This window comes from Strix aluco, chromosome 1, assembly GCF_031877795.1.
Source record: "Strix aluco isolate bStrAlu1 chromosome 1, bStrAlu1.hap1, whole genome shotgun sequence".
Taxonomy (NCBI): Eukaryota; Metazoa; Chordata; class Aves; order Strigiformes; family Strigidae; genus Strix; species Strix aluco.
The window spans coordinates 106,199,689-106,211,880 of record NC_133931.1 but is presented as its reverse complement, the minus strand read 5'-3'; the positions used below and the strand labels follow the sequence as shown (position 1 = coordinate 106,211,880).

The following is a 12,192-nucleotide window of genomic DNA, read 5'->3' as shown; positions in this document are numbered from 1 at the left end:
TGGCTACACTTCCAACAGAGGAGAGAATTTTGAATGTGTGGAGGAGAGAGGGACGAGTGTATAGTTTTATTTAATCCTCTAATCTTCTTTATATTCATTATCCTTCCATTTCTTTGCTGCCTGATGAATGCTTTGATTTCCTGCAATGCCCCTCACGGTTGCAGGAGAGAGTACTGGTGACAAATACTGGATGTGCTGCAGGTGACAGATGCCTCTCAAAAGGATTCCTGGCAAACTCTTTTGAACCTGCACTGAAGAACACCACAGAGTCAGGACCCTGGTGAAATCACAGACATAATTTCAAAGGACTCCACACACACAACGAACTTATATTGTGCAAAAGGTCTACAGAGAGCTTGGTTTGTGTGCTGCCCTGATGGTGTAATTGGCAAGCAATTATTTATTTAAACATCAGAGGAGTAGTTACTGGAAAGACTGCCCAGAGCATCCCAGCAAAACCACTCTGAAAGAGGCAATGTGCATTTACTATAGTAACCTGCTGAAGTCAAGCTGCAGAAGCCACAGAACTGTAAAATATGGGATTTAAATATCTAACTTCATCAGGGTATTGGGTTCTTATGTGTGTTAATATCTTCAGTTAAGAGCACAGTTAACCCCATCCACTGCTTTCTGCTCATGTCCAAATCCTAGTATGAAATTGGTGGCTCACAATCAAAGGCTGTGCCAGATTTTCTGATGAAGCTAGGACACCCCTGGCACAGGGGAGACCAGAAGCTCTTGAGTCTCTTATGGCTCCCCATGGACACATATGACTCCGTCGGGCAGCCCAGGGACTGTGTGATGGCTGGCAGTGATCGTCTGTGCATGATGGGCTACCCAGGATCATGAGACTTCTAATACATAGCTGCATGCTGAAGACCTAGTGGGAAACTGCCAAGAGGATGTGAATAATTTCTACTTGTTTGCATCTCACGGTCAGTGGGAAGAGATGACAGAAGAGCTGAAACCTCAAGTTAAAGTAAAAAATATCAGCTGTTTCATAAAAGATCTTTAGGTTTTCTGGAATACAGAATGTTAAATAAATTCTACCTGTACAGAAAAGATCAAAATTTGCCCCAACATTTCAGAGAAATGCAGAGTCCTGTACAAGACCTTCTGCAGTGATTTAAATAAGTTTCTATCATAAGCTCAGAGCGGTATCTTCAGTACTGGGCTAACTCAGCTGACCCTTCAGTTAGCAACTATAAAATACAAGAGATAAACATGTTTAGGTTTTGGAACATATGCTGCCAAAGTTACCCAATAACACACTTGTTTTCAGGATTATAGTTCAAAGAGCATTTATAGCAGACACACAACTATGCCATTGCCTGTTTGCCTGAGATCACACTGAACAAAATTCAAAGGATCAATTTTTTTGCATGTGACCCAGGAGTCAAACATTTCAGCATAAACAGAGTTTTAAAAATACCTTTTTGTAATGTGTAGATTTCTAGCAATGATAAAAAGGAAAGCATCAGTTGTAAATACCCTGCAGACCAGAAAATTAGTTGCATGTGATATACTCCAACATGATTCTAATAGTTCATTTCAGTGTGGCCTTTTTAAAAATTTACTTAACAAGGATAATTGTTGCTAGAAAGTTCACAGGCCATCTTCTGGCACTTTTTGCTTTTGCCCTCTAATTTGGTGTTATTTTCCAATGCTAAACCATACGCATGAGTGTACCTCTACAACATACGTACATGCATATCAGAACAGGGGAGAGGTGTCTGGAAATTCTGGGCAGACTAGGTGCCTGGATTGCTTTCATTTTCATTATATTTCTCATATTACTAATGTTATTAATTTTTCATAAAATAATTTTATTAATATAATTATTAACATGCATAGTACTTTGTTTACAGTATATTCAGTGTACTGTCTACAGGGTTTTCTGCCTTTCCAGATGCTGCATGCAAATGTAGGAAATCTCTGTCCCAAGACACAAACTTAAGGTGAGAAACACACTCAGGAGGATACAGACCCAGAACTAGTGGGTCTGAAATGACTTTGACTTTTTTTATTGCTGAGTAATTAGGGGGGTAAAAAGAATGCTAGCAGTAAAGACAAAGAAGAGCTGATTTGGAGGGACCAGGGTAAAGTGCAGCAATGTAGCTAGCACTAAGTTCCTGTCCATGCTAGGGGCTGGGAGAGGCTGTTTGTTTTGATTGTAGGTTGCACCCAGAATTCAATATAAAAAAAAAAAAATCACATTTTAATATTCTTGTGTTAGTTTTGCAGCAATTCATTACACCTAGAGTCTCCCCTTCTCATCTTCATGATGAACCCTCGTTCATCTTACAAGATCATCCTAAAACAGCCAGTTTAAAACACTACCACTCTGACTTAGGAGCTTTATATGCCAATTTGCAGAGAATCCAGAGCAGCAGACAATGAAATCCCAAATGAAGCCACATGAGTAACTGCTAGGATAGCAATTTTTCTTTTCAGGCTACAGTCGTTCTTTGAATTTCAGATTTAAATTGTTGTAAAGAAGTAATACAAGTTATCTGTAATCACACAGAGTTAGTTGTGTTTCTGGTGTTCCTCTGGAAATTGAGGGAGAATGGTTCCTCCACAAATTACTGCTATGCAAAATCTTCTTACCTTAGTTCCTGAAGTAGGTACGAGTCCCACAGCTGCCATATATGTACTCCCAATTGTCTTGATCTTTTCTATGTCCTTATAATATTCTTTGTCCATAAGCTTTGTTTAAAACATAAAACTGTTAAATATTACATAATTTTTTAGAGAAGCAACCATAGCTATCACATAATATGTGCAAGTTGATTAAACCATCTTATTTTTGGTAAATTGATGCTTGCCCACTTTGAGGTCATTGAAAAAACTACCATTAACTCGCATTTTAATACTCTTCCTATACTAGAGGAATTTGAGGTCAGACTCATGTGCCTAAAAGTACAAACCGGGCACTTTGGAGAAGCTACAATTACTAACTACAATTAAATAGGAAGTTTACATTACTGTTTTATTAGGCAGTTCAAGATATGCTGAGTTGCTACAGAAAATCTCTGATGATAATAATTTGGTAGAACTGATATGGTCAAAATACAAAGCGTTTAGACCTTACCTCATCAAAATCAGCAATAATTTCATTTAACAGGCGTAAACATTCCACTCCCATATTATTGCCATCCAATTCGATGTAGAAATCATTGAAATTTGGGATGGAAGCAAACATCACTCCCACTTGTGAATATGACTGGTAATAAAGATCCTGTAGTTCATGAGCAGATACAAATTTTATTTTAAAAGATTAATCTGAACCAGGCATCATAATTATGTTATCTATTCTACTACTAACCAATAGCTAGGACAAAAGCCATAATTTCTGGTAGAGAGAAAGCCAGCCTTATTAAAAAAGTGTTGAAAGATCTCTCCACTCAAAAACACAAAAGAAAATGAACACCTAAGCTATTAAACCCATTTAAAACAACTTAGTCTTGTTCTCTGTTTAGACATGGAAACAGTGAGTAAAACTTTTGTAGAAAGTCTTAACAGTTGTAGGACTTTTATTGTATGAGAAATATAATTGCATTTTCTCAATTTTGTTTTATAACTAATATACAAGATGGAACAAATTTACCCTGCAGCACAAAACCAGCCTCGCTCCTTCACGTCTTTCCCTGAGTTGCAGAGTCCTGTATTCAACATTAACAATATAATGCTGTTCTGTACAGTAAGGTTTCTGCTTAAGAATTTGGAGGGCTCATGGAAAGTAAAACCACTCTTCTGTGGTTCAAATACATTGATCCAAACTCTCCAGAGCAGTATCATAGCCTTTATGGCTACTCCAGTGCTGCAGGTATTGCAGCTGCACTGGAAGGACTTTGGTAATGGCTTCCTGAACCAATTTATTTAATCACTGCAGCCTTTGATGTTAAAAGCTAGTGTCTTCCTTGGATGTGTATAATTCTCTGGTTTTAACTTTAAATGGATGGGTTTGGTAATGACAGTGTATTTCCAGAACTAGAGTGGTTCATATGGAAGTGTCTGGTAGTTCATAAACTTCACCATTCAGAACCAAACTGAGTTTATGAAATACTGTGATAAGTTCTAGTGTTCTAAATTGATTGAAAAAAAGTTGGTTACTTGCATGCAGACACTTCATTAATGTTGAATGATACAAAATTCCCTTATCCTGCTTTTTATTAAAATTCTTCAGAAAAGGAGGACACTACGGTGAACTAAATAATCCCAAGCTAATTCTTGAACACAAGTTTTTACAAAACTATTCCTTTTAACATGAATGAAATTTTGTAAGTCCAAGCCTTTCTTGAAAACATACAGTAGGAAGGTGACCCAAGCTACACAAGGTCACACCCATAGAACATCACCATATATTCAAATTTTATCTTGGTTTACCATATTTCTTGGATTAGACATGAGAAAGTGCTGTGCAACATGTGCTGGCAACAAGTTGAAGAGAATTCTTTTATTATCCAGCTTGACTCTCTCCATATCATCTCTCTCTTCTTCTGCCTGTGGGGATAGAGGAAAAGAAAAAACTTTACAAAACCCAAAAAATTAGCTGAAGCCATGAAATAACTTCATCCTTTGAAATTAAACTGAGCAAAATAATGCCTGCAAAGTAGAGTGGGAACCGTTCTCCTATACCATGCTTCTACAATGGGGCAAAATCCCTTTAAGTCCTTAGTAATTCAAGCTAAAGTCTCTGTGCTCTGTGTATTGATGTCTTCTGTAGTTCCCTGTTCTTTTAAATAGGCCCTTGATATTTTTACAGATTAAAAAGTTAGAATAAACGCTCTTAGATCACGTTGTCCTTGGAGAGCAGTTACTTCCCAGATAGGAAGTGACAGCAGTGACAGCAGTGTTTCAAAAAAGAGAAGACTGGAGAATCACTAGTGTTTAAAGCAAAGCTACGTCATTTTGCAATAAAATGGAAACAGACCTGGTAAGACAGTAACTTCAGCAGAGGAAAAGGTTTTAAAATTGAACATCCTTAAGAATGATATGCAATTTTAAAAAAGTATTTTAATATAAAAATCATTTGCATTTCTAGAGGTGTTTTTAATTACTCTGGCATTTGTCATGAACACATATACAGTTCCTGTGCACAGAAATTTCTGTTCACAATAGCAACAGAAATTCTACCATTCATGTGAATGACAGCATTCAGAAAGAGTGCCTAGGAGTTAACAAGCTGAGGTCCTTAACCCAAGACAGTGGTATCTTATTACAAGTGTCTTGACTCACAGGAATTGGTGGGAGTCGTGCATTAGGAAACAATTCGAAAAATCAGACCTCTTATTGAAAAAATACTGAATATCTAGGGAGCTCATTTGGGACTCCTAGGTTTGCAAATTCCAGTCTAGTCCTTAGTAGACTCTTCAGCAAAATTACTTCTCTGGAATTTGCTCCTTGTTGTTAGAGTGACTTTTGGCCCCATATTCTCATTTCAATTAGAAAATAATTGATCACCACCATATAATTAATCTCATAGAAATCACAGCTTATTCTTTACTCATTGATCACACTCACAGACCAGTAACACAAATCTTCTGCCAAGGTTCCAGTATGATTTTGTTTATCTAGTTACAGTCAGCAGAAGACTGGAAGGTGAATTCTCAGGCATTGTTGAGAAACTACAATCACATAAACCACTAAAGAACCTGCTCTAATCTTTGCTGGTGTCCTTTTTGTATCTTGAATTTGCTGTCCTGATCTATTACAAAGTCCACATACTTTTCTCACTATCCATTCCTGTCTAAGTAGGAGAACACCAGTTGCCTCTTGCCTTTGTATAGTCTTACAATACTCTTTTCATGTGATTTTTTTTTTTTTTTTTTCAGGAAGCTAATTTTTGCTTTCCATGTCAAAAGTTAGGAAACAAACTTTTTATTCCAATCACACAGTCCACTTCTCCTTGCAGTTTACTTAAGTATTCTTCAATTTCTTTACAAGTAGAAAGAATGCTGAAAGAGAACTGGTTTTATAAACATAACTTCTTCAGGAGTCATTCCCTTTTGAAATAAATTCTCAGCTTCTCCTCTAATTTGTGTAATAAGAATCAGAATTTATTCCAGAGGTGAATTATCAGTAAACATTAAATAGCAGTTAAACTCTGCAAGAAATATACCTAAAATTTTTGTTCTAAGCAAGTATCTGTTTCCTGTTTGTGAGCTGTCTTCCTGACACATTTTTGCTGTTTAAATTTCATATGATGTTTTCTGTCCTGTTTAGCCAGGATAGGGTTAAGTTTCCCCAGCAGTGGGGGGGAGCTCTAGCCGGGTTATTCAGATACCATGTGGACGTCACATCCTGATGCCAAAGCGGGACAGTTGGTTACCGCGTGTACTGTGGGATTTGCTGTGTTCTCACTGCTGTATTGGTAGATATTTTGCTCTGTTCATTGTTATTACTGTTATTCTTATTGTTATTGTTATTGTTGTTGTTTGTTGTGTTGCTGTTGCACTGTTGTATTAAACCTCTCCTTATCTCAGCCCAGGGCTTTGTATTTCGCTCCCTTTGTGGGGGAGGGGCAGCAGCCGCTTGGTCTCAGACCCCGGCAGGGACTAAACCACCACATTTTCTTAAAATATCTTTCCCCTATTTTGATGGTATAACTCTGTCTTATTGTTGTCTATAAACATGTATAATGGCCTTTTGCATTTAGTCTGACTTTTGGAATTTAAATGTTTTAATAGTAAAAATAAAAAGCTTTTTCCAGCTTAAGATTCAAACCAAGCTTACAACTCCATTTTACATCATACTGGAATATGGGAAATTTTACTGTGATGACAGCAAAGAGATTTGCAAACTGAATTCATGCTCTGAATAAAAAATCCATTTGGGACTTGCTTATCCATTCCTCTATTTTTTGAATAAGAACTTTTTTCTTACTTTCTTCTTAGGAACACTTAAGGTTCTTAGTTAAGCTCCCAATACAATATGGGGCAGAACAGCAGCCTAAAGAACAATACACCTTTGGGCCAAGGTGTAGAGATTTCTGGACAAGTCAAGGTAATCAAGCAAGGGCAGGTAAGTGGAGTAATCAGTTTGATACATTGCATGGATACTGATGTTGCTCAATCACTGGCAGCTGCTGTTCATTTCTGATCTGGAAATGTGTGATCAGATTCCTTAGCCTTGCCCAGTCGTGGACCAAAGCATTCATTTTGGAAGACATGATTGAGAAGGTTCTTCAGCAATATGTAGTGTTTCCTACCATTGTGTATGATTCATAAAAAAGGTTTCAGAGCAAGTCACAGCTCAAGAACAAAGCTGTCAGAACTGAAGCAGACCCCTGTGACCATGGTCATGTTGCTGGACTTCTGTCCAGCCTTTGGCACACAGAAATAAAAAACAATCCTAATATATCAACATAAAATAAATGAGAGAAGACACTCTAGCCTATTGGTTTTCAGGTTGTTTCATTCTCACGGAGCTTTAAGGCATGTGATGGCTTTTCTCCTCCTTTCTGTCTTGCTTCAGTAAAGTCATGAAACTACTGGAAGAGAAATGCCATTGACACTACTGCGTGTGTGCAGGTATGGGTGTGACAATGTTCACAATGATGGGACCACAACTGTGACTAAGAGGCTGAGAACTGAGCTCTTCAATGAAGAGCTAGTGGCTCAAACCAAACCACCAAAGTCATGACTGAAGGGGTGGCAAAAGCCTCTAAGAGCAGGGAAAGACATTAAGGATGTCAGCATTGCTAAGAAACACAGTAGAATGCTTAATTTCCAACACAGCTAGCAAGTGTCTCTTCCCCTCTTCGGATGCAAAATTGTTAACTACAATTTTGACTCTGGGAAGGTTCTGTTGCCAGAAATGAGATGGAAGTCACTAAGGTCATGGAAGGCCCTTGAATAATACCATGGTGGGTAATGGTAGCAAACCTTACATAGAGACAAATTATGTAAACAGCAGAACAAGGGGAATGTAGGTCAAGTGCTCTTAGCTTTTTGTGCCCTGGCCTATTTCAGGTCAGGCACTTCCTAGCCAACAGGGAGAGAGGAGTGCACTCTCTCCCTGTGGTTCAGGGAGACACTTGCCTATGTGGGGCAGCTTTTCCTGACGTAGCCCCAGATCCAGAAGCAGAATGCTCATGGAATTAGCATAGCACTCCTGAGCTACTCAGTTGTGTTGAAAAGCAAGGTATATCAGCTTGGACCACACACTGGGTAAATACTGCTATATTGTTGCTGGTACCCTAGCCCGAGTCTCTGCATGGACTGCACTTACACCATGCAGACATAGCAAATGTCTCTCATCCTGACTTTAATAAAGTGATCTGCTAGGAATATGAACTGCGGTGTACCTTCTCTGCTGAGACTGCATAGAGTACCCATCCTCTCACCCTGCACTGCCTAAGACAGCTCTCATAGATGCAAATCCTCAGGAGATGCCTGGGGAAAGATGAAAGATCTCCTTGTGTTTCTTGCAAGGGAAGATAAGGAGTGAAGGTGAGGTAAAAAAAGACTTGGTCATGTTCAGCAGTGAGGACTCTAAAACTATCCCATCACACAGCTGTATGGGGAGGGAAGTAGACCAATTACTGATATTTTCTGGACCTTTTTTCAGCTTCCTGCTTTCTGCCCTTCAAGGGAATGCAGTGAAAACTGTCTTTCCTCCTTGTCACTCATGAACTCCTAGTACCTACTCTTTGAGCAGCTGAGATAAAACGATGTGTAGGCATCATCCCTTCCCAGGCAAAACAGACACTGACAGGTGAGAAGGAGTACTTCAGACTGGAGAAAGAAGATTAAAATAGCACAGATCACAGGTATTTACATTCCTGGTGGAAATATTATCCAGACAGCTAAATAGTATCCAAACCTTCGTCTATTTGCCTCTGTTCCTGTTGGTTAATTAAGGAAATCTGCCAGCATGATATTTATGCAATAGCTGCTAGCTCAAAAAACAAGGCAGATTATTTGTGAAAATAAACAAGAAAGAAAATACATATGAAAGAAAATGCATGAGCAACATAATTTTTCACATTCTGCCTTTTGCTTATACCTGTTTGGTATTCGTGGTAGCTAGGTCATTTTGCAGAACTTAACTGTATTTGCAGAGCTGCAGTATTTAAAAGCAGACTTTGGGTTTGCTTCCAACCTGGTCACAAAATTTAAAATATTATTTGGTACTATGGCTTCTGACATCAACATAATTAACACCTATTGCATTTTACAAAGTTACACAGCATCTCGCAGTTTTACAACGCTGGTAACTGGTTACATCCTTTGATCAGGATGTGGTCTGAGCTGTTGTATCCCCTGAGATATCAGGTGACTGTTTAATAAGCCTAAAAATGCTGTAGCAATGTCACTGACTGAAGAGTTACCCCATGAAAATCCACTGCTTCAAGATGCTGGGCACCGGTGCCGCAGAAACATCATCTTTGTACCTGAAGGTGGCACTAAAACCACAGGGAAGAGACCTATCACACTGCTTCTGTAGGGCCAGATTTTTAGGAGGAAGTGCAAGCACACCTGGCAAGTCTGATCGTATTTCTTACAAGTGTCACGGATTAGAACAGACAGCTGAATAATATTCTAGTATTCCCTAAAGAATGCAACAATCAGTCATATCATTGTATTATCCTTATTTTCCTCCCCTGACAAATCCTGGGTGAATGAGCAACTCCATTTTTGGGGCAGTTTTAGCTTCTCCATAGATTTATTGCTTGTATTTATTTGTCCAATCTTCCCCCCCCCCCCAGTTTTGTTGAGGAATTTGCATAAGAAGAAGGGATTATCAGTCACAAGGAAGTAAAATGTGCCTACATTTGCTATTCACAGTTATTGTCATGAGACACACAGAATTACTCAACAATGTTATGTGGAAAATGAAATTCTTCTCCCACTGCCTGTTAAAAAGAACCAACAACCAACAGATATTTTCTGGAAATACTGTGATATTCAGAAAGGTTAAATTTGGCACAGAAAAAAACCTAACAAAATCAACAAGAAGCTATAACACCATTGACGTGTGAACAGTAAGTACAAATATAAATGTTTTAACAACTTATCATCAATCAGAAAAATGTATTTTTTCCACATGACATACATAAATCATACTGTATTATCTCTGTTCTGGTTATGTAACCTAGATGCATGGAAATTAGATTAACTTTTCTTGGAACTGTATCATTTTTCTAAATCAGTTTTTCTTCTTTGAAAACTGCTTTTCCTCAAAACACATTTTTTTCCCGATGTGGCAGACAAACTCTGTGGAGATGGGTTTTCCTCAGACCTTAGCATAGACCACTGAGCATCGATCTATATATTCCTCATAATAATGGTATTAACTGCAAGATACTTTCAGTGTTTAAAATATCATTTAGTTAGTACTAGACTGTTGTTCATGATGAATTAAACGAAAATATCTATGAAATCCTTTTTATTGCAGCTTATGCCACAACTGGGTTTATTCATCTGGGAACATTTTTACAGGATTAGCCCCACAATGAACCTTACTAAAAGTATGTAAACAAAGTGCTTACAGCTTTCAAAATAGTCCTTGAGTCTGAAATTCTCCCAGTTGTAAGCCAACAATTGAGGAGCTTCCTAAAAATACATGTTGTACCATGTTGGCACATGGCGGCTGGTTACTGGGAGCTGTGAGTCTCCAGATCTAGCAGTGATTCATTCAATTCAGTGTTTGCACAAAGAACCAGCACACTCACTCTGTAAACCAGAAGAAAATCTCCACAGTCCTGTGCATGAAGTCAGTGGTCTTTCTAAAACTTCTGCTACCAAGAATGTAACCAAGTTAAACCAACAAGGTTCCATTGTAAGCTGTAGAGAAACATGACCAAGAATGCAGGGCTCCTGCAGTCCAGCAGCTAGACAAAATTGTCAATCAGAAAGGTGGTTTTTACCCTTATATTCTCTCAAAGATCGTTAAACAATTAGTGGCTTGGAGTTTGCTAACTATTCAAAGGCAGTTTTAACGTATAGATATTTCCAACCAACAGTCTTCCCAGAGCTTTTAATACTCAGATTTTCACTATGCCAAAGAGCCTAATAAGTACAAAGATAATGGTTTTTTTACTTATTCATTTGAATAGGTAAGCACTGTAAGCACTTCTGTAACATCCATCACAATGGTACTTCTGCATGTTACATTAATTAGCCCTTGTATTCAGTCCCATTTACAACTAATACACGGAGTGGAAACAAGGACAACGTTCCTTACAACATGTTATCCACTATTATTTATTGTACAGGCAATAGATCTTCCATGTGGAATTGAGAAGAACAAAAGTATATGCCCAGATTGTCAAAGAGGCCAAGCATCTACCCAGCATACTGATTTCAAAGAATGGTGGTTATGTTGATCCTGAATTTCTGAATCTTCTACCTACACTGATTTTTTTTTTTCCTTTCTGCAAATCTCACAAACAAGATGGTACTACACAAGTACCTGATTTGCAATTGAAAAGATCTGAAAATGGCATTTGATCTTCTCAGATGAAAAGCACTTTTTGAAATGATACCTAGGCATCCATATGTTTCAACTCCCCTTATTGTCCTTTGGAGTAAGTGCACAATGATTTTAACAATAGTGGTAGATGACTAGGTATTTCTATAAAACTTGGTAGAAAACAGAAAAAGTTTATATTTCTCCCTTCGCTATTGTCCAGTTCTGGTTTTTCAGCAGGCAAGCATCCCATTAGTTTCCTGCACTTGAATTTTTAAAACTAATTCATTGCTAATTAAAAGCCAACTTAAAACCAAGAATCTTTAAGCAGTACATTCCTTAGGGATGCACAATTCACTGTGCAAGTCATAGTATGGGGAATGATGAAGAGCATTTAAGCTGCTGGAACTCACTCTTGACCTGTTTAAAGGCCACAGGATAACAAAACAGTATCTTCCTGCTTTCTAATCTATTTCATGGCTAGGAATAGCATACAGGTGGTCTTGTATTCATGGATCATATGGCACTCACATACCTCCACCATGTGCTAATCTATATAAAGATAGCCTCTCTACAGCTAATCATGTGCTGCTCTCAGTTTCAAAGTCAGGGAATTTTTTTTTTTTTTTCCCACCTGAAAACTGTATTTGGCACCACAGCAAGTGGAAACTATTACCAGTTTGTCCAAAACAAACTTCTGAGGCTGACAGGCCACCTATCAATACTGCAGGTCATAGGACAAAAATTAAATGAAGTGATCACACGTTGTTGACT

At 38.1% G+C, this 12,192-nt stretch overlaps 1 protein-coding gene and 1 long non-coding RNA gene across 5 annotated transcripts in view; one reads left to right on the top strand and one right to left on the bottom strand.

Moving 5' to 3' along the window:
- Positions 1 to 12,192, bottom strand: part of ADCY1 (adenylate cyclase 1) — a 187,963-nt gene that overhangs the window by 26,261 nt on the left and 149,510 nt on the right. For all 3 annotated transcript variants that reach the window (XR_012623927.1, XM_074830272.1, XM_074830264.1), the window contains exons 15-17: positions 4,390 to 4,506; positions 3,095 to 3,241; positions 2,611 to 2,709 (exon numbers count right to left, since the gene is read on the bottom strand). Coding sequence is in view for 2 of the 3 variants with exons in the window: in XM_074830272.1 (XP_074686373.1) it covers positions 2,611 to 2,709; positions 3,095 to 3,241; positions 4,390 to 4,506 (363 nt within the window). In the remaining variant the exon portion in view is untranslated. The remainder of the gene's footprint in view (positions 1 to 2,610; positions 2,710 to 3,094; positions 3,242 to 4,389; positions 4,507 to 12,192) is intronic.
- The window catches only part of LOC141925766 (uncharacterized), a 35,775-nt gene that overhangs the window by 13,824 nt on the left and 9,759 nt on the right, over positions 1 to 12,192 (top strand). Inside the window, exons 2-3 of one of the 2 annotated variants that reach the window (XR_012623930.1) lie at positions 6,900 to 7,026; positions 9,795 to 9,991. This is a non-coding gene — a long non-coding RNA (uncharacterized LOC141925766). Of the gene's footprint in view, positions 1 to 6,899; positions 7,027 to 7,925; positions 8,777 to 9,794; positions 9,992 to 12,192 lie in introns of those variants that run through there. The other variant, XR_012623929.1, reaches the window with a different exon arrangement.